Here is a 22484-nt window from a genome sequence, read left to right as displayed (position 1 = left end):
CAATTTTAGACAGTTTTTACAGGATTTTAAAAGTCCCCATTCAATTCTCTTCTCTTTTCCCTTGCCTACAGGGACAATTGTTTAAGTTACCATTTTTTTTTCATATATTCAAAATTCAGCATTATGAGGAGATCTGAAATCAACTAAAGAAAGAATTTCAATATGCAAGCATCATGAGCTCCAAGCCTGATGCGCTCTGCCTCAAAAGCATCAATTTCTGAAGGAGTCAAAATGACAGCATGAAAGATGGGCGTTGATAAAACACATGGCCCAGTATACCAAGCCATCTGGTAAGAAGCTTATTTTTGGTGTTCCTTTTCCTAGTGCTGCTCCAGAGTCCCATACACAACCAGGCCTGGCAAAGGCAGCCACTACCTCCATCCCCACACCTTCCTCAACCAAATCCTCCATTCTGGATGCACGGTATGAATTCCTGCCCAGTCATTATATGCATGCCTAGTAAATGCCAAATCAACCAATGCACAAATAAATGTCTGCCACATGATGGGCAGCAAGCAATAGCACTCTTTTGGATAGAATATAATTAGTTTTCCTTGCCAAAAAGTGTAGGCTGAAAGAGATTAATTCTCTGTGGGTGCTTCACTGCCATTTATAGTGCATCTGGGATCTCTCCATACATGCTTTACTTATCAGCCCCCAACTTGGATATCATTCAACCCTCTACATCCCTGAGCATTTTTAGTAGCAGACATTTTTAAAGTTTTTATTCCACTGTGTTTCATTGTTCTCCTGCTTGCCCTACACCTCTGGGATTCCTCTCCCTCTTGTTCAAATGTACATATGAGCAAGGTTCACAAACCAACATCACTGCCCCTGAACATAAGAAACAACATTTGCCTCTACCTCAGTCAGTCAGTAAGACAGCAGAGTTTAAATAGTGACACTGAGTGATAGATGGAGAGGTCTTTTAAAGCATCCTGTATGGTTCCATTGAAGATCCATTCAGCGAGAATCTGCCAGTACCTACAGCAACCCACTCCCCATTCAGAGGAACACAGTAAGAAATATCAACTGTATAAACATTCAGTTAGAAATGCAACAGTATGTGTAAAACAAGGCATTATACCAAATAATTAAAAGTTTTCGGTTACATTTCATAGAACACACTAATTCAAAAAGACATGCACCGTCACATTATATTTTAAACGTATTCATCAACAGTCTAAAGCATTGTCACTGCAGTCAAAAACTGAGAGAAATGTTTGTACTGCAGCAGGCTAACAGTCCATGCTTCAATAGATCCTGCCACAGTTTCCTGAAAAGACAGACAGCCAAATGACAAGAAACTGAAAGATCTGAGCAATCTTGACAAAAGGTAGCAAGTCCCACCCTTTGCTTCACAGCATAACCCAGCACTCCCTAACATTGACAAGTTCATACATACAGAGTGTGTTAAATAAAAATTAGTAATCACTAAAATATATCCTGATCCATCTGAAAAATGGAGTCTTAACACCAGTCTATGAAATTGACCCTACTTGGAAAAGGTGGAATGCACATGATTTCAGTGAGTGTGCACTACTGGAATCTCTATAAATATAAAAAGCAGTCATATTCAATTTGAAAAGCAAAGGGAAGCACTCCTAGCATTCAAATGGCATGATCTAAAAGCCAAAATTCAACTTGGGTATAAATAGAAAAGCATTAGGGAAAAAGCAATTAAACATCCATCGGAGAGGATGTGAGAGGACTGAGAAAGATTCAGGGGAGAAACAAGAAAAAGAAAAAGCTGCAGAAGGGAAAAAGTGATTAGTGAGGGGAATTATACATAGGATGGGAACAAGGACAAAACCAGTAGAAGAAAACAGTGGGTAGAGTGACTCAGAACCAAAAGAACAGCTGATTTTGAGGAAAATGAAATCTGAGGCATAGAATAAGTCAGTACTCCACCCCCATCCTCCAAATGGCCTTGATTTGAGCCAACAGGTCAAATGATATTTTTTTTTAGGTCATACATTTGCAAGTTTACATGGTATAAAAATGGCTGTCCAAGCTGCTACAACATGGATTGACCTGCTATGGATGGGATGCCCAGGAAAATTAAGTATGGAAAAGGTAAAGAAGGAAAATTCTCCCCATTACTGCAGATACCTCAAAAGCATGAAAACCTTACCTCTTCCCTGATGTGTTCTACTTGCTCCTCAAGGAACTCATTTCTTTCTGTCAGTGACTTATTCTTCTTTAAAAGTGACTGGCCAATCCGAGCAGCTAATTCTAAGTCCCGTTCTTTCTGTAGAGCGTTAAGAAAAGAAAGTAAATGGCAGATGAAAGGGTAAATTTGTCATAGAAAGGAAGGTACAAGTAGTTAAAACAACAGAAAGCCTTTTTTTTTTTTTTTTCCTCTTCTGCAAGGGTTGTTTGTTTAGGCTTTGCTAATTTTCTTTTTCTCTTTCTGTTTATGTAACACTGACATTCAGAAAAGACTAGCCCATACAGAGGTACTGAACCATATCATAGCTTTAGGGTCTAACGTCAAACAATGTAAGTTAAACCAGAACTAGTTCTCCATTATGGCTTTGAGAGACTACCGAGGGAAACTATTCTATCACCTTGGTATATAATTTGCAGAATGCAATCACAGAACTTCACTAGTTTCATTTTAAGGACTTCAGAAACACGGTAAAAACGCCAAAGAACTCAAAACATTCTGCAGTTACCACTTGCTCTACCTTGAAATAGAATGCAGTCAGCAGTGCAGGAGCCTGTCCCATTACAGTGAGTATTCAGCCTCCTATCCTCTTCATGTAAGCAGGTCATTAGTGCTTTAATATAAAACCAGATCCTATCCCTTTTAGTGCTTTAATATAAAACCAGATCCAATCCCTTTTTTTTTTTTTTTTTTTTTTTTTGCAGATGCTCAAATCTACATGAAGTAGAATTCTCATTTCCCCTTTGTTACCTCTTTCTATGTGCACAGAATTGGAAATAGCTCAGCCAGACACTACACATACCAATAAAAATTAAAGGCCAGTCCCACTGATGACACATATCTATACACTAGGTTGTAATCTGCCTGTGGCAGATTATGCAGCATAAAACTCTGCAACATTAATTAAGCGTTTTCACTGATGATTTCCCTTATTCAACTACTAGAATTATTCTAAAATAGTGCAAAAATGGCACTGTGGTCATCTCCCCAGTTATCTTTAGTTCAACACCATTTGAAGAGCAGTTTTCTTCCTTTCACATATTTACAGAAAATAGTATTTGGGGCTTATTTACCCAGTTGACAACCATTTGATTTATGACTAAAATCTACCTTGTGACACACACGACAAAGCCTAAAAAACCTACAACTAGTCCTAACCTGGACTGGAAGTAAGTCGATAAACATGTTCCTACTATACTCTGCTCTGGTGTGGCTTCACCTTGAGTACTGGGTGCAGTTTTGGGTGCCAGAATATAAGAAAACAATTAGAGAGCATCCAAAGGAAGGCTACAAAGATGTTGAAGGGTCTGGAGCAATAAGGACTGGCTGAGGTCCCTTGGTTTACTCAGCCAAGAGCAGAGCAGGCTGAGGGGAGGCCTCATGGTGGCCTGCAGCTCCCTCACAAGGGGAGCGGAGGGGCAGGCGCTGAGCTCTGCTCTCTGGGGACAGCGACAGGACCCAAGGGAACGACATGGAGCTGGGACAGGGGAGGGTCAGGCTGGGGGTTAGGGAAGGGTTCTGCACCCAGAGGGTGGTCGGGCACTGGGACAGACTACCCAGGGAGGTGGTCAAGACACCGAGCCTGTCAGAGTTCAAGAAGCATTTAGACAACACTCTCAGACATAGCATTTGATTTGGGGTAGTCTTGTGTGCACCCAGGAGTTGGACTTGATGATCCTTGTGGGCCCCTTCCAACTTGGGATATTCTATGAGATTCTATGAATTTGAATAAGAGGCCTTCATAGTGAAAAAATGAAGTTTTGTAATAATAAAGTGATGGGTTATTGATCACTGCTGTGTTGACATATAGCATTTTCCAAATGATTTTTGAATGTCAGGATTGCATTTGCATTAAAAGCCATTGGCATTATCTACCCATAAAATCTCGATAAAATCTTACATACAATATTTCAGAACAGTAAGTCCCACAAAGCTATCCAAAAATGTTTAGTTTACATATTTGGCCAACTTATTGTTCAGCAATTCAGTTCACTTCATAAATAGAAAGTGAGGAGGAAAAAAAACACATATCAGTGCATCTTTGACTCTACTGAGGCAGAACTATCTAGTAGCAAGGTTTCTGACCTCAAAGCTGAGGAAGACAAATGTGTTTCCAGGCTCTAGACCTCTCTAGATTTCCTACAAAATTTTTAGCAATTCAACTCTAAATCTCAGTTTGGGGTCAGGACTCCTCCTCTCAGTGACATGGAATTGATGTACTACAGCAACATGAGTAATAAAAACACTGAAGTCTTGATTCTACAATTAATGATTATGATAACTTAATGATTCCACAATTCTAGGAAGTTAGACACATTTAAACCATTCTTAGGAAGGGATGAGAAAGCAAGTTCACAGGGGAATCTGTTTCCATTCTTAGCACATACCCAGAAAAGCCTGATGTCACTCCCTTTGCTCCCTTTTCAGGGCAATAGGCACAGATTTTCAGAGTATCTGCATGCAAGATGTTTTGAGATCTACTCTCTCCTGTCTGCACGGCAAAAATGCTGCACCTCCCACCCTGCCAACTTTGTAATACGTTCATTTAAAGCTTGTCAACAAGAACAACAGGCGGACATTTAGGTTTTGAGTTTGTTTTTCATTTGCCTGTGTTATGGTTGCAGAAGGAGTTACACCTTAACTTCTGCAAACAGATTTAATCTCTTGCGATAACCAACATTTAGAGAACAGAGAAAGGAGATGTAAGTGCAAACAACCGCCCAGGAAAAGTGATTAAATTGGAAATGATGGCCAATTAAAATATCTCACTGGAAATATTTGTTTTATTAAAGGTTCACCTACTGCACATTCCTCCATTTTCCCTTTGCTATCATCCAGGTAGGGAAAGTAAACCAGATGCTTTAAAACATTGGCTCGGCAAATCCTTCTAGCATTGTTCCTGTGAATGTGATTTCTGGATCTATAGACATTTGGCTATGGGAAACTGGGAGGAAACAGTCTGGCAAAGTGCTGCATCATTACTAGAAGGAGCCATGGAAACAAATACAAGTAAATCCCAGCCACAGAAGACAAAGGAAGCAAGACACAAAGAGGTAACAGCCTGTTACTACAAGTAGTTTATTCCTGAACATGGCTTTTAGATAAAGCATCAGTTTGAATTGAAGTTTCATAAGAAGTTGTTTAAAAGAGATTATCTCAAAGCAGGACTTTGTACTGAGATTATATTATCAAATGTAGGTGAGAGATGTGAGCATTACCATGCCTGTCCCCTTGCAGATTTGGAGGAAGAATAGACCACATACCTTGGCCACCTAGATCCCATTTTTGACATTGCAATAAGCAAGCAAATAGGTATGAAGGAATAAATTATGTTCAGAGATAAACTAATATAATTGTAATAGTTTTCACCTGAATAATTCTTCATAAACAACATTTTGAAAATTATCACAAGTTCACTGTAGAAAAGCAGCTAATTTCAAACAAACTATTTATCATGGTATTTACTGAACATAAGTATTCCATCCTGTAACTTGACAGCTGTTGTTTTTGGTTTTTTTGTTTTTTTTTTTTTTTTTACCATTTCCTGAGAGCCAAGGATTACAGTCATAACAATGTACATAATAACAGTATTAAAAACAAAAACAAAACACCACTATATATATATATACTTATATTTAGCTTTATATATATATATATTTATATATATATAAGTATTTTATAAATATATATATATAAGCTAAATTTTTCTTTTTTTAAAGAAAAAAAGGCTTGGAGATGAATGGAGCATTAGATTTTTTGATTTTTAGTTTTTGTATCTGTGCATTCTTCTGGAAAGATGCTAAGATAATTATCAATACAATAGTACTTGTGATTTTTCTTATGAGATTAATCCATAAATAATAATACTATTAGCTTTACCTGTACTGTAAAAAAAAAAAAAAAAAGGTTCATTTAAGGGTATTTTTTTTCCTCTTCTCATTCATTTTGGCAAATATTTGGCCAAGAGTAAGTTAAATGGTCCCAGTTGAAAAATAAGCACAAATCCATAGGAGTAATGTAAACAAATGACCTTTATTTATAAAGATTATTTACCTTTCCAATTAGATGAAGTTTACATACACTCAAGGCACTTATTCCTCCTCATTTGAGAAGGGTCTATGAACAGTCACTACTAAAACCATGTAATTTCTGTACTACTTTCTCATACTGTGTATGGGTCCTAAACTAAAGAGATGTAATACTTGCCTCTTCAAGTAGACGTGTAACAGCATCTATGTCATTGTATGTTTTAGTCATCTGGCCCACTCTTTCAGCACATAGAACTGTGAGAAGATAAGACGAAACATTAATAACATTGGCATTACCACTGGGAGAAAAATATATTCTTTAAAGAACATAGATTTTCTTAAATTTTCATCTTAAAACTACTTATTTCAACTATGGAGTAAGTATAACAAAACCTAAAAGAAAAAAAAAAAAAGCTATCAAAGTTTCAAGCCGGGAATACTAATGTTTCTTTTTTGCAAAGAGTATTTGATTTTGTCAGTCACAAAACAAACCATTAAAACAAAACTTTATTTTCTAAAGAGAAACGTCTTGAGTTTACTAGGAAAAAAAAAAATCAAGGAAGACATGAAAATGTTCTTAGACACACAACTAGAATTCTGTTATGTCACCTAGTCATTGTATTGCATGCAATAGAATTGTTCCATGAATAAGCAACTCCAACAGTGTCAGTAACAATGTTCATCATAAATACTATGTCATAGTAATGGAACTAAGCATTATGGTATGAGACAGCAACATCAATAAAAAATGCATGCAAAATAATACACCATTCTTATAATACCTACACCACATCATCGTGGCCATTGTATCCCTCATAAAAAATGTTTACTAAACCGGGTGAGATGATTAATCACTAAGGTGGAACTGGGAGTTTTGTTAGACTGAAAGAAGTATGCGGAAGTTTAGTCTATCACCATAGGTGATCCATTAAGAAGCTATACAGGCTTATTTGAAGTCTGCAAGTTTTGTAGAAGTCCATAAATAATCAGAGGAAACATCAGCACTTTCTGCTCCATTCTGACATACTTTTTAAGTTTCAGCTGTGCTTAATCCTCAAGCCCTATAATTGTGAAAAAATGGATTGTTAAAAGAGTTGAGTTGATCATATTGACTACTGGCTAGCAGACTGCTGTAATGCAAATTGTTCTTCTGGGGATTTACCCTTGACAATGTCAGTTAAAGCTCAGTCTGACTGACTGGCTAATGTTGCTCCAGCATGCATTAAGAGAGGTTGAAGGAAAGACAAATAAGGCCTAATTAGATTGTAAAAAAAAAAAAAAAAAAAATGCACAGAGTACAGCAATAGTACAAAAAGGCTTGTCACCCTAAGGAAACGATGCTGCCTGATTATAAATATACAAGATATTAAGTACATAAATATACAATTGATCACAACTAAAGGTACATCAATAATTTATCAAATACAATACTTTGGTATCTGTTGAAATATGTTTTTTTCCCCATACTTGAACATCAGAAAGTTGCCCAAACTACAGCAAGAAGTATTCTGTTTATTTTCCTGTTTTTCAAGCTCCAGTTTTGAGGTTCAAACCCTGAAAACATTTTAGTGACATCAGCATTGCCAGTGAATTCCAAAGAATGTCATTCATAACAATTCAGAAGAATTACATTTATCCAAATAATTATGTCTGAAAGTGGTAACAGTAAAAAGTTTTTGTTTCAAAGTGGTAATTTGACAAAAATTACAAGCAAAAATACAATGCATTTGTAAGCTACAAACTATATAGTCTGCTTTTGAGTAATCACGATTCCACACAATGTAGTAACTTGTAATAGAGTATCAGTAACTTGAAGAGAACATCACCTCTATAAAAAAAAGGCAGTACAAAGAAGCCTTCTGCTAAAACTCCTTAGAAAGACGGATAGTATGACTTCCAGAAGACTATTCTCAATAAAAATGATTCATGTTAACTACTAAAATAATTTTTTAATACGTAAGTTCATGGGTCATGCAATAATGTCTATCAGAAGCACTGAGACCAACAGTTTATTTTCCAAAACAACAGTACACTTAATAGTTTCCTTGGTTACAACATTCCCTCACTGCTATAAAATAACGTTTGAAATTGTCATTAGGAGGCGTATATTAACTCTGTCCCTGGCACTGATAATTGTGGCAGATTATGACTATGGCAACCCCACTCTATTCCAGTTCAAGTGACTGTATATGCCAGCTGATAAAAGGATGGGGATCCCTCAGACAGGATAAAGTCACGGCCAGGGAAAAGAGAGGTAAAGGTTCATACATGTGGTTGCTCACTCAGCTGTTTCTTCATATTTTGCTGTTTAAACTTAACAGCAGGTTATCACCACAGTCCAAAATTAAACAGCATTTTCAATAAATATAGTACTAGAACTCTTTGCATACAGGTAAGAACTTTAATTGATAATCAACATTTCTGAGCTGCAAAGGAAAGGTGACCTTGACAACAAGCCTTGATATGAGGTAAAGTCAAATATTTCTTTTCGATACCTGTAAACTGAGTAATAAGTGCCAACAAACCAGAGAAACTATCACAACAGATTTATTCCCAGCAATAAGTAGCTACCTAGTTGTCAATGGCTACAGTATCTGTTTCCATCAAACTTCTGTTAACACAGAGGTCTTCATATATTACTCTGACAACGTGAAAGGGTTTTAAAGCAGAAGTGATACGTTGTTCACCCTCCTCAATGTCAAAGTGGAAACAAACTTCAATAGGTTGGGTATAATAAAGCACCTCCTCCAGCTAGCTGCCTCCTGTAATCATTGTGCAACACAGCAGAAGTCCAGAGCTACCAACGGAAAGGAACATACTCCTTTTATAAAGAGGGCAAACTTGCCAAGAGATATTTCTCCTCCATCCTCAGAGGCTTGCAGGGAAGAGAAGGTAGAAAGAAAAAGGAGAGAAACAATTCAGCAGCAGCATTTAAAAAAATCAAAACTGTTTTAAGTTTGCAATTAGTCATTACAAGTTAACATTCAGTCAATTGCTAGTATAGTGAGTTTGATTTCCTTAGATGTCCAAAAAATTTACCAAGTGAAAAAGACTCATTATTTTGAGTTCTGATCAGTGAAAGATGAAGAAGAAGAAAAAAAATAAAAATCAATACACCCACATGTCTAACAGATTCTGCATAGTAGGTTTCTAGCCTGCTTGACTTTCTGATGAATATGAGAGCCTGGTAATACTACTATAAAGATAAAACAAGAGCAAATGAAGGACAATGCTCTGTCATAAAAATAAAAAAAAAAAACTACAGTGCCAATTTACTGACCTCTTTTTGCAAACTGACCTCACTTGCAAACCAGTACTATTTTTGCTTGAGGATGATAGAAATGCAGCATCTAAATGCATGCATGCAACATACAAATCCAACATCCTTTGCATCTCTCTGTGTCTAGAGATTGCCTTTAGGCAATAAAGACAGACAGAATATTAAAAAATAAATGCTACAGCAAGTAGAGGGAGCACAGAATTCTAGAAAAACCTCAGCTGGAAAAATCAGGTTTGGTAACATCTTTGAAGCTGATGCCACAGATCCAAAACTGAAAACAAAGAACAGAGAAATGTTCTATCACATTATTTTCATGATCACATTAAATATACAAAACACAAATAGATACCTGGTAGACCCGGTAGCAAAGTTCTTGCTTTGTTTTTCACTTTTTTTTTTTTTTTTTTTTTTTAAGCCAAACACACAAATGGAAAAATGCTACACAGATCAAGTCTTTCCTCTGCCTTAAAGTACCTAGCACCATCTACATACTCTCTTAAAACTTGCAAATGTATGGTTATCCATATTCCTATGTTTCTCAATGTGATTACGGCTGAAAGGATGTACTTCACATTTTTTTTGCATCACCTATTTAATACAATGTGACTGCAAGCTTCTTTCAGACTCTGAGCTCTGCACTGCCTAAAGCACAGACTGTCAAGATGAAGATGCTCAGAGAGGAAAGTATGTGCCTTCCTGGACTGTGCCCTGAAAGACAAACAACCATGTAGCATGCTGATTAGAGAAAAGCATGTTTCCAGGAACATGAAACAGCCATGGAGGGGAAGGGGAGCAAGAATACTACTACTAGGAGCTGCTGCAATGACCAACTTTCCCCAAACTGGGGGTGCAGATACAAAAACATCACAGGAGCCAGCAGTCATAGGTGTCATCAGAATCAGTTCCTTGCACTGGCTAGCCAGAACCACAACTCCCTCCTTGAGACATACCTTCTCTTAATTTTTGAGACCTATCATTCAGGTTCAAGCTAAAGAGAGTGCAACCACTGCTGAAGAGGAAAGCTTCTTCCCATCCATTTCTAACCACCATGAAACAGAAGGGGGATGAGACACTATAGTGAAATTTCACTTTTAGGGCAGATAATACTGACCTGTATAATTATACTGTCTGACAGGGAAGACCCCAGTGCACTGGGATTTCCTTACTACTAACATTTATTTCCCCAGAAATTACATCAGGATAAAGGAACACTGTCCAGGGAGCATGATCTCCAGCAATATAATGGCAAATCTTCTTAACAGTAAGGTGGCAACAGGGGACAAACTTACCGCTTTTCTTCATTACAATTCCCTATCCAAAGCCTTTAACTATGGTAAAGCCTATTGTATTCTCCATCAGTCATGAGAAGTTGTCTCATGAATTGCTTGCATCTCCCTCCCCTGTGCTCAGAGATCTCTCCACACACTGAAGCCAGGATGGCAATTTCTTTGCATCATAAATGCTGTGCACCACGACATACAGGACAGGCACAGGAACACTGACCAGCAACACTCATTATTCATAGATACCACTTGGCAAACACATGAGGAGTCAGAGACCATGGCTGACTAAGCTCACATTGGTTTCCTTTCTGAAAAGCAATTTCTGCACTCCAAGGATAAAGTACGTGCTAAAAACCACAGCTTCAGCTCTAGAGCTGCTGATAGTTACGCCCTGGCACTTGTTATCAGCAGCACTACCTGCATGAAGCCAGGTGCATGAGGATATTCTGAAAATGGTGCCATAGTACATGTATTCCCTTTCAAATAAACTCAGAAAAATATACCTAAAATGTGCCCTCAGCTCTGCTTCTGACTCAGGCTAGAAAGTTTTTACATGTTTAAAGGTAAATATATTAGATTCTCCTCCACTAAAGAGAAGCTTCTGGCAGCCCCGGCTGAACTGGGGCAGAGGATTCAGGCCTGCTGTGCCTGGCACATTGGAGACAGGCCTCAAAGAGCATGTTCATCTGAAGAGCTCAATATTTCAAGACAGTATTGCCACAGGAGCTTCAAAAATGTGCTTCTGAGGCAGGAGGACTTGCTAGGTGTCCATATTTAAATATAGCATGCCACGAGTAGGCCATAGCTGCTGAGGGCAGGCGGTGAGCCCACCCAGTGGCCACAATGCTGCTCAGAGGGATGAAGAGCGGCCACAGCACGCACACCGCTTCACTGCTGTGGAGCCATGCCGTAGGTGAGCTCCTTGAAAGAGTCTGAAAGAACATAATGTTGTGAGCAATGCACACGCAGTCAGACACTACATAATAACAAGGTGACAAATGACTAACCTAAGTTCAGTAGGCAATACCAATGGATTATTTCCTTTTTAATGTTACAGCTTGGCTTACTGGGATTTCAATGACACAGTTTGCACATGAATCGTTTAATATTAAGGAGCAGTTACTGATTCTTCTAGAAGCAGAGATTTTATCTTACCATTTAAGCTATGGTGAAAAGGGTGCTTATTTACTGCAGTTTCTCTCATATAGCGTTCAAAGAGCTTAGTTGTTTCAATGTTAACCTACATTATTACTTCATCTGAGGTTTGCAGAAAAACTCTGCTGTTGTTTCTTTTCAGGAGCCTATGCCCAAACTTTCAGGTTGGCAGCCATTTCAAAGCAGTTCCTCTAGGTTGGGCATGCACTGCAACAAACTTTCTTGTGATGAATGAAGAATCAGGTTAAAGGAAATTTCAACAAGAACATCAGACATCCGTTCCTTCTATTAGCACAAACACAGATCAAGTGTGGCACCTCAGTAAATACACCCACAAAGCAAAACTAAGGAGAAAAGGAAAAATGCCTAGAGAGAACAGAAGGCCTTGTGTTATTGTTGACTCTGTGTTTGGGCCCCACAGCTCGTCATCACCTTAGTACACAGTATTTGCTGGTAACAGCTCCGCATAGCTCTTCTGTAAAAACTTTTATCACAGGATTTTTGATTACAATCCATTGAATTATTGTCTTGACATTCTCCTTCTTCATCTATATCCTCTCAAGAAGTATCTGGACTGCAAGCCTTACAACTAATAAAAAGGTACAGGGCTGAATAAGGACCTGGACTCAAAACCTTTTAAAAATCTTAAAATGAAGTTACAAAGCAGTATTAAAGACATGCATTGTCAGCTGTTAGTGTTTAAAGATTCCAGACCATTGTATAAACCCAATTCTAGCCAACATCTTTATAAAATAAAACAGGTATTTCATATTTTCTAAGAAAGATCTCTGGAGTGCCAGAAGTGAAGAATCTAAAAGTGATCACAAGACTTTTATTATTATTATTATTTATTTATTTAAACTTGGGCTAGATAAAGAGGATTTTTAATCTGTTACATTAGTAAACTGAAACAGTAATGACTGGCCACCACCACAGGTCCTAAACAAGTCACATAGCCTCCTCCTGTCCTACCTTCAAAAGCAAGAGTCAAAACACGGCCCAGTTTCAGAATTAGCTGACTCAACAGTGCACTGACCAAGGAGAGCTCAAAGGCTGCCCTTTCACAGCTCAGGTTTTACCAACAAAAACTGAGCAGACACATCAACAATTACTCCTGTTCAAAGCTTCACCGCAGTCAGCTCAAAGACCAACTCATCAAATGAAGATTAAATGTTACTGTGCAATCGTACAACTCAGAAAGCAATGCACTGACTCTTGGACTGTTCTGCCTAGACCTTTATGAAGGTGTTTCCCATACTCATCAAGAGAGCTGATTCCCATAATGCTGCCCAGCATAACGCTTGTTCTGTCACAGAGGTTTTAAAAACAAGACCGATGGCAGTGAAAGGATTTAGATGCTGTAAAAGGGAAAAACCTCAAATCAAAATGACCAGACACATCCAATTCATGGGACAGGAGAAACAGAGTCTCAATTACACAATTTTATCCCCTTCCTTCCATGAGAAAGTTAAGAAATAAATAACAAAAAATGAGATAACTGTAAATCATTAGTGAAGCATATTCTTCTGTTTTTCCTTTTCTGATACTATGTATATAGTCAGACATAGCTAAACATTTCTTGTCTCCTGCATGGAAAGGCTGCATAGTGGTGTTTCAGTCTGCTTTACTTACTAAATGGATTGGCTCATCTTCAACAGAAATACTATCATTAATAAGCATGCTGACATGAAAAAATACCTAGAAATATCATAGATCCTTTTTGTGCATCTACATTACTACCACAATAAGTATGTAGGTGACCTAAATGTATATGTGGATGAGAGAAGCATCTTTAAAAGACATTTCACATATTGAGTTTTTGAGTGGTAGGTACTGTAGAGACACAGGGCTAAATTTATCCCATATGGAACTCAATGTTCTTTTTTCTCTTGAAATCTGCAAGAATAGGTTCAGACTGTACTTAGATCTCCATGAAAGGTAAAATACGCAGGAAGAATAAGAACAGCATTAGGTATGTTTCAACAACCACTTAATCACATACAAAAAAAAAAAAAAAAAAAAAAAAAAAAAAAAAAAAAAGGCAATAAAATATAAAACAAAGTCTGTTGACTTTCTTAGATAATGGTTACCTCCCCACCCCAAACCCTACTTCTAAAGTTTCTCTTTCACCAGTATTCTCTCAAGCACTCTCCCGTTTTGCACAAAAAACCGAGTTATCTTAAATTGCTTCAGAGACACAACAGGGACAATTAAGAGTTTATTGGGTATGACTGAAATCCAGGTGCAATGTTTCATTCTGAGGAAGTCTTTACAGGAAAGTCCTGCACAACAGGTTCAATGAGAGCGTTATATCCAAGAAAGCCCTTCTCACATGGAAGCTTTGGACATGAGAACCGTTCCCCATGAGGTCAATCTTTCAAAGCATCCTTATACCAGCTTTATGATATAGTTCTTGGAAGTACCAGTTCTCTACCACAGAATTGCTATTTTAGAGCAAAATTTACAATACATGAAATAGCACAAGTGATGTATTCAGCTTTTGGTACCTGATGCCCTGAAAAAATTGCTACACTGGCTGGAAGCAGCCCTTGAATAGGAAGGTACACACTATTCACAGCAGGTGCACAGGAGAAATACCCACACATGTACATGCACATTCCTACCCTAACAGGCCAGTTGTCTGCAATATTGCAGACATCCACTATTTCCACAAAGTACAAGATTTTGTGGTTGTTTGTTTCCTTTAAAGGTTAAGACACATGACCCCAGATTTGGGTTATTTCTGTCTATATGCTTTCAAGTGCCTGGATAAGCATAATAGTTTCCTTGCTCTTTTCCTCATTTTTAGAGGTACCTGTTGGGAATGACAAAGTAACACACATAGCTTCATAATATACATATGAGCTACTCATATAAAAATGTATTACATTTCTAAATAAATTCCCAAATCCATTTTCATTATTAAAACAAAAACAAAACACTATTGCATAGCCTACATCTGTTGATCATGTATTTATTCTTTGAGAAATATACATAAAGATTCACCTTGTCCCCATAAAAGTATTTTCTGACTCTTTCATCCGAAGGCAGTGGGTACACATTAAAAAAGACTGTAAAATTTAGGTTTAAATCCACAGAGGTCACTCAAGTTTCTTAAATACTGCCAAGCATTAGTAGCGGAAAAGTTTAAGAGCAAAAACGCAAAAAGTACCTTCTTCCAAGATATCAAGGGTCTGCCTTTGAAATGCATCTTGTCTCTCCTTTTCCTCCTCATAGTCATATTCAAAGCTTTCCTCTTCGTTTCCTGACATTGCTGAAATTGTCCCAGATGGACCCAGGACTATGCCTCAGTCTCACAGGCGAAGGAAAGTCATTCCCTCTGCGGCTGTACCCCTGGGGAGAGCAAAGGAAGGCCTCCGCAGAGCGGGATACCATCTTTCCTCACTCACATACTCAGCCAGGGAGCTCCCGAGTGACTGCGCTTGTCCTCAGCGCCGCAGCTTCGCCTCGTACAGGTTGGGCGGAGGAGGGAAGGGACCATCTGTCTAATAATTGACAGAAAATGCACAGTTGTTCCTTGCACCACCTCTGAGGGCGTGCAGCCTGTGCTCAAGGGCTCTGTTAGCGTATTCCAGACACAGTAAGCAGGCTGACGGTCCCCTGCCCATCCCTCCCGGGCTGCCCTCTGCACAGCCCCTGCTGCTGCCGGCAGTGGTAGCTCCCCGCAAGCTTCGCGTCCTCCCAGCCACTGCCTGCCACACCTGGCCACGGGCGTGCACCCTTAAATCACCTCTCGGTTGCCTAACACCACACGGAAGGCATTGCACGGGACTGGGGAATTGCCTAAGGCTGCAGACATGCACACACTAAGCCTGCCTGGCAGAGAGATCCCGACGGCTGTGGCTACTGCCACTGTTCTTACAGAAAGAGTTATGCTCGTACCAAGTGTTTAACCAACATATCATATCAGCTGTAACATACCACTTTTTCTACAGTCATCTTTATCATATATTATGGGAAACAAAGTACCGCAAGCCCACATAGTGCACCCAGTGCATGTCCGAGGGCACATGCATCCCTTCTTTGTTCCAACAACAAACAAAATTCCTCGTACTAAACCTCACTACACACATGGGGCATGTTAACTTTCTTATTTAACTGTTTGCAGCTGTAGATACTTAATGTTTACCAAGTTGCCTCCCTTACTCTCAATAGCAAACAGACGCCCTTTGCCTTCTGCAGAAAACACCCCAACCTGCATTGTGGGGCAAAGCAGTCGTAGGTGAAGGGAGGGGACTGCACAGCAAAGGCAGCTCATTGCCCCCAAGAGGACATTGTGACCAGGAAGACAGAAAGACAGACAGACATCAGAAGCTGTCAGTCCTCTGGAATACACCCAGAGGAGACAAGGGAAGCAGAACCTAACAGCTGAGGTGACAGAGGAATGGCTTCTTGGTAGTTTCCCTAATGCCATTTCTCTAACAGTGTGAATGTAGGAGACAGTATGAGATGGGAAGGCGCTAATTTTATACAATCATGGTGAATTATTCTGTTTTAATTTTTTGAACTCTTGATATTTATATACAATATTATAGTGTTAACTATTATTAAGTTGCCAATGGATAGGAAATACCCAGAGGTGATTGCTGACGAAAGGAACACTCATTTCTGAATGAAGATCTTACCTATTACTCAGGTTTAACGACTTGACCTTTGACTGCCAAAATTTATTGCAATATTAGTCAGCAGAAACAGCCTAAAGAACTCATCTCAGAAAAAAAAAAAAAAAAAAAAAGAAAAAAAGTATTGTCCCTTCCTCTCCGTATCATGACATTAAAAGATGTCATTTTAAGAGTAATGTGACGGGATTACTTCTAGTTTCTGATTTCTTAAAACTTTACTCTCTCTTCAGTTCTCCCCTGTAACCACAAACTGAACTCATTAAATATGTGTATTACTTATAAATAAATTATGTATCAGACAGTAAGAGTCTTCGGTACCCACTTGCCTCCAGCATTCATAACCTCAAATCAGTTCCAGGACTTGTGATCATTCACAAATATAAGCGAGTGTGTAACAAATACAAATGCTGACAACACTTTTTCCTTGCGTGTTTTCTACTGTTCGTATTTCTCATTTCATTTCAGTTCAGGCCTTGGAATCCAAACCTGACACTTTTTTCAGGATGAGGCCCTGAAATAAATGAATCCAAGCCTCTCCTCTGCCATACTGTCTTTGAGTGTTTTTCCTAACAGGTTATCGCTATACTTCATTTGTTCCTCTGCAAAAACAGAATTGTTCAGATATTTGAAATGCACACACTTCCAGCTCAGCTGAACATTTATCTGCCATTATGTTTCAGCCAAAATGCCATACTTTGCAGGCTTACAAGACTGGATATTTAAAAAAATGCTAATATTATTCAAAAAGGTTCAAATAGGAGACATGATACACATTTGTTATAATTACTGGGAATGCTCAGAAAAAAAAGAAGTGTGTGTGTGGGGGGAATGGGAGCACGTAATGCAGCATTAATTTACCACTTTCCTTTGCTAAGTAGAGAATGGAAACTCAGAGAGATACCAAAACAAACTCAGACTATTTTAAGAGAATGAAAGAAGCACCTTTCAAATCTTAGTGAGCAAACATAACATGTCAACTTCACTGACATGTTATGGTTTTAGCATTCCTGACGAGTGTTCGACTATAGCTAAATAGCTAGTCTATAAGGAGAGCAGGGCAGCGTGTGTCACACCAAAACCAGACATATTGCTGCCCAATATGCACAACAATATGCATACAATAAATGAATATTCTCACATGCTGACTTTTGAACCGTGACTCATGCTACACAGACGGACTCTGACATTCAAAAACCAGAAGAAAGATAAGTGCTACAGTACCTACTTTGTTAATATTGCTAAAGCATATGAGAAATGCTGATGCAAATTCATAATGGGTGGGGACAGAATGTGTGCTGCACCCTCACACTATCAACTCTTTCTCAGTCGTAATTTGCATTAAGCTCTTTTAACAGTGTGGGAATATTTACATGCCAACGATAGAGAGCCAGGTCTCCAGCAGATACCAGACAAGAAACAGCAATGGAAAGAAAAAAGAAAAAAAAAAAAAAAAAGTGGTTCTGAAAACATAAAATCAGGGGAGATTCAAAGGAGATTTATAATATTTCCTGTAAACACCGACTCCGGGACTTAAAAGAGAATACCAGAATGAACACTGATTTTTAGGGGTTGCCACTGCAAAGTAAATTTGGCATATTTGCTGTTATTTACTCAGCACATAGGCTACTCCACCTTGTGTAAGCTGCTAAAGACATCCAACTCCTTTCACTTGCTGGGTGAATTGCAATGCTTGAAAACGCACGCACACACTTCTCGTGCAATGCTTGCACTAAGGTACAGACCACCTCCAGTATCTTTGCAACAAAAAAGGAAACACAAACCCAGAGTTAGCTTAAGGGTGAGGCTGGACACAATACAAATAAACCCGCTTACCGTGACTCATTACTTCCATGCAACTCCAGTGTATTCAAAACGTTTTAACCTTCCTTTATCAATAAAAACATCTAGTCTTTTGCACATAATCACCACAATTACACAGTAACAATAATGTTGCATTTAGAACAAACAAAAAAAAAATCTCCATAAGCAAACAGCTCCTAAAAACAGTGGCTGAAACAGCAGCACCTGGATTTTAAGACATGTTGATGAAGAAAAAACATATTGTCATTTGGGGTGGGCTTTTCAGGGTGGTGGGAAGAACTGGTCACTGGACATGTGCTCTCTATTAAGATGTATAGTCAGACAAAGTTAGATTGTTCAAATGTTTGCAGGTTTGTACATTTGTTTGCAAAAAAGTACATTTCTACTTTATGCATTTCCCACTCTTTCAAAAAGTGCCCCCGAATTATCTTCTGTTGCTCAGCCAAAAGGACAGCAAGTAACTTTTGCAGGAAGAGAATGAAATGGGATAACGTTTATATGGAAATTTAGCAGATGAGCAGACTAAAGAGAAAATAATACCTCTATACTGAAAAATAAACCACATGAAGACAACATGCAAGTAGCAGTAGAAAAGGTCTGACTGGATAAAGAAGAGAGTCAACAGAGGAACAAAGAAAAAGCAGTGACATGGCAAAAAGGCAGAAAACTAGGAAAAGTATATCGATGTTTGCATGAATATAAACAAGGTTCAAACATATTTATGAAGTATGGAGATAAGGGATGAAGGAGCGAAGCAAAAACAACCTGAATGAGAATTTCAGCCGCATACTTAGGGAGCAAGGGCTGTTTACAAGATTGCATGCTACAAGCATCAGTAAGAGTCTGAGATGTAGATGGCATGCCCGCTGTCAACATGCAGAGCAAGACCAGAGTTACTGTGCCCACAGGGATCTAGACAAAAGAGGCTGATGTGTGAGGGTGATGAGGACCCATCAGAAATGCCCAACCAGCAGCCAAGCTCCTCTTGTAAGGCAAGTGCCACGGCAAGCGTATTTCAAGTAAAAAGCACAGAGCTGGCATTTTGAAGCTTCCTATAACTAAGGTGCACAAAGAAAGAACCATGGTGATCCAAGAGTCAGAGTTGCAGCACAGGATAGGAAATATTCTCCTAATGCTGCCTTTGAGCAAGAAGTGATCCAAAAAAAAAAAAAAAGAAGAAGAAAAAAAAAGAAAAAGGAAAGAACTAGGACACTGTCTCACATTATTTGCAAAGGCACACTGATATAAGCAAGACAAGGATAAGAAACTGTAGCTGGCAGGTCAAGGAGAACAAACATTAGCACTGTTAATTATTGTCCAGTTAAAGAGAAAGTCCAGGAACTTGTTGATACTAGTTCCAATGGAGCAGACAGTAGAAGAGAGAAGCTCTGATCAGTAACTGCAAACAGAACAAGAGATGAAAACATTTCAATAGGAGGAGTAAAGCACAGGCAGGAGATACAAGATATATAGAAGAGCAAAAGCAGAGCAAGAAGTGCCAGAACAACCATGAAAGTCACTCAGGCAAACACATAAGAGGTTAGAAGCTGTGGTGTGCGTGAGAAATGGGAGAGACAGTGAGAATGCAGAAAGAAAGAAAGAAAAAAGGGATAAGACGCCATTTTCTCCACAAGAAAATGCTGAAACTCATGGGCAACAAAAGAAGAAAGAAAGACCCAATTACGCACAAAAAAAGTCACTTGGAATTGTAGGCAATGAACTCTTCGGCATTAAAGTGGAGTTGTTTAGCTAGAAATAAACAAGTAATGGGAGAAACCACACAAAAAGGACTTTGATCCAGGGTCAGCCTGGATTTCTCTTGAAAGCATTGTTCATCAAGAGGGTAGGGGGGGCTGGCCCAGGAGAGAGGCAGGGAAACAAGTGTATCCATAAAGATTTATACAGGTATCTGCAAAACTTGAACCTTTTTTGTCATTAGTGCTGTCCATTTCAAAATCTGCTATGAAGATTATTTTCCTGTTCAAGTGCACACCCAGCACTTTTCCCCACCCCACTCCACCTCTACATTTCATTAATGCCAAGCAAGGTGACAACTGTCACTCGTATTATACAAAAATATTATACTGAAAAATGTATCTAAAAAGCACGGTGTAATATTTTTTACTCATTTAAGTTTCAATTTATTGCAGTTAGCTAACACTGGTGATTTAATCTTCAGGTAACGTAACCCTTTATTATTTAACTCCATCTACCCTTACCAAAAATAAACTCTGTAAAGGACCTTACATAAAGGGATTACTTTGTTATCTCAACCCTAGAGAGTCCTGACAGATTTGGAAGTTGTCAGCTTTGAGCATTTGTTCATCTGCTTTTGCGAGGTATTAAAAAGACCATAAATTACTGCCACCAAATGTGAGTTGAAGACATCATTACTATGGCAATCCACACAGAACTTCATTAAACCCGAGCTAAGAGACAGATTGACTTCTTTTCCTATTAAGTTAAACAACAGTGCTAAAGCCTTACATGCTGGTGTCATTTTGGAATGCTTTTTCCTCCTCAAAGTACAAGAAACCACACACAGATAAAGGAATTAACAACATGAAATCACACCTTTTATACAGAAATCTGAGTCCCATCAGTTTTGACAAAGAATTCGAGAAACAATTTCATCAGAAGAGTAATTCTGTAGGACAACAGCTTGTGAGGTTTTCTATTAGTTTCTATGTACCACTAACTCCTCCCATGCTATGTTTTCCAAAAATGGTAAATTGGGCAGGATTTATGATATAATGCACACATAAATCTGAGCTCCAGAGAGCCCATGTACAGCAGAGAAATAAGCTGTCTAACTATGCTTCATCCTGTCTTAAAATAGATATTCAAAACAGGTCAGCTGAGCCGCAGCTGCCTATCACTCTCTAGTGAATATAAATGGAATCCCAGGGAAATGAATCTGCTATCAACAAATACATGGCAGAAAAATCAAACGCAAGAGACAGGCATCTCATAAGATACCATATGCTCTAGGTTTTTGAAAGAGCTCTATTTCCTACAATGCTTTTAAGATGCCTTTTGTCTCCCACCAAAATCCGTATACCTTTCTCCTTCAACAGGAAAGGCTGATACTATTTTAAATCCAAATCAAAGTGCCAGTATCAAAGGCCAAAGAGATTCCACCACTGCACCTCTCGAATTCTTCTCTCTTTCTCTCTCATAAGCTTCAACTGGGAGAAGAAGACAGCTAAAAACCATCAAGCTCCATTAAACCTTATGAGAGTGCCACATGAGGCTGAGACAGGACTGACAGCACTGGCATTCCACCCTGACAGAAAGGAATATTTTAATAAAATAATAATAAAAATGAAGCACTATGCCTTACCTAGAGGAGTGTTTTTTCGCTGTCTGCCTCGTAGAGAGGTGCTCACACCCAAGTGCTTGGGCCAGTCAGCCAGCACAAACTCTACCTGTCTGTGGAGATGTCAGCTCAGCTGGAAGAAGTATGTTGGGTGGGGGCTCAGCGTGCACCAAAAAACTTGTCAGCCCAGAATCAGCCCAACCACTGCAGTGTTCCCAAGGCCCTGATCCCTCAAGGTATTTAAGCTCTTGCCCAAGACCTGTTGTGGATCCCATTGCTGTGAAACTCCCCATGGTTTCTCCAGCGCTGCGCACACCTTGTGACCAAACTGACGAGCAAAGCAGCTCTCAGCTCAGATCTTCTGACATACCACACTACTGTGTAGTGATACTTTGACTAGACAAAGGATGATAAAAAGAAGAAAACAATAAGCCCACCTGTATTTAACCTGGGAAAAAAAAAAAAACAAAAACAAAACAAAACAAACAAAAAAAAAACACCTACAGCTAGAGTTTTTAGTGACAGTACAGCCGTTCTGTTTGCTGAGCTTCCAAAAGCAGGCCAGCCCCGCCTGTTACATCATGCGGATTAATCGGATGCTACAGTACTTAACTGGGGTTAAACCCAGAGGATAAAAGTTACATAATGGATTCAGTCCTACTAAAAGTAGTCAGATCCTTCAAATAAATATACGCCTTTCCTCGTGGAACACCTGGACAGGAATAATCATTGAAACCCAAGCGAAGTTCAAGTTGAACAACATTCAGAAATCTAGTACGGAGAAA

General features: G+C 38.8%; 1 protein-coding gene across 17 annotated transcripts in view; it reads right to left on the bottom strand.

Annotated features, from left to right (window-relative positions):
• TRAK1 (trafficking kinesin protein 1) overlaps positions 1-22484 on the bottom strand; it is a 137374-nt gene that overhangs the window by 32793 nt on the left and 82097 nt on the right. For 12 of the 17 annotated variants that reach the window (XM_084510752.1, XM_084510765.1, XM_084510767.1 and 9 more), the window contains 2 exons: positions 6373-6453; positions 2135-2247 (listed from right to left, as the gene is read on the bottom strand). In XM_084510752.1, coding sequence (XP_084366878.1) covers positions 2135-2247; positions 6373-6427 — 168 coding nt within the window. In that variant the 5' untranslated portion in view covers positions 6428-6453. Of the gene's footprint in view, positions 1-2134; positions 2252-6372; positions 6454-15088; positions 15392-22484 lie in introns of those variants that run through there. The other 5 variants (XM_084510766.1, XM_084510760.1, XM_084510764.1 and 2 more) reach the window with 2 other exon arrangements.

This window comes from Aythya ferina (assembly GCF_964211825.1).
Source record: "Aythya ferina genome assembly, chromosome: 2".
Classification (NCBI taxonomy): domain Eukaryota; kingdom Metazoa; phylum Chordata; class Aves; order Anseriformes; family Anatidae; genus Aythya; species Aythya ferina.
The sequence above is the reverse complement of the archived record's forward strand: the minus strand, read 5'-3'. Positions and strand labels throughout refer to the sequence as shown.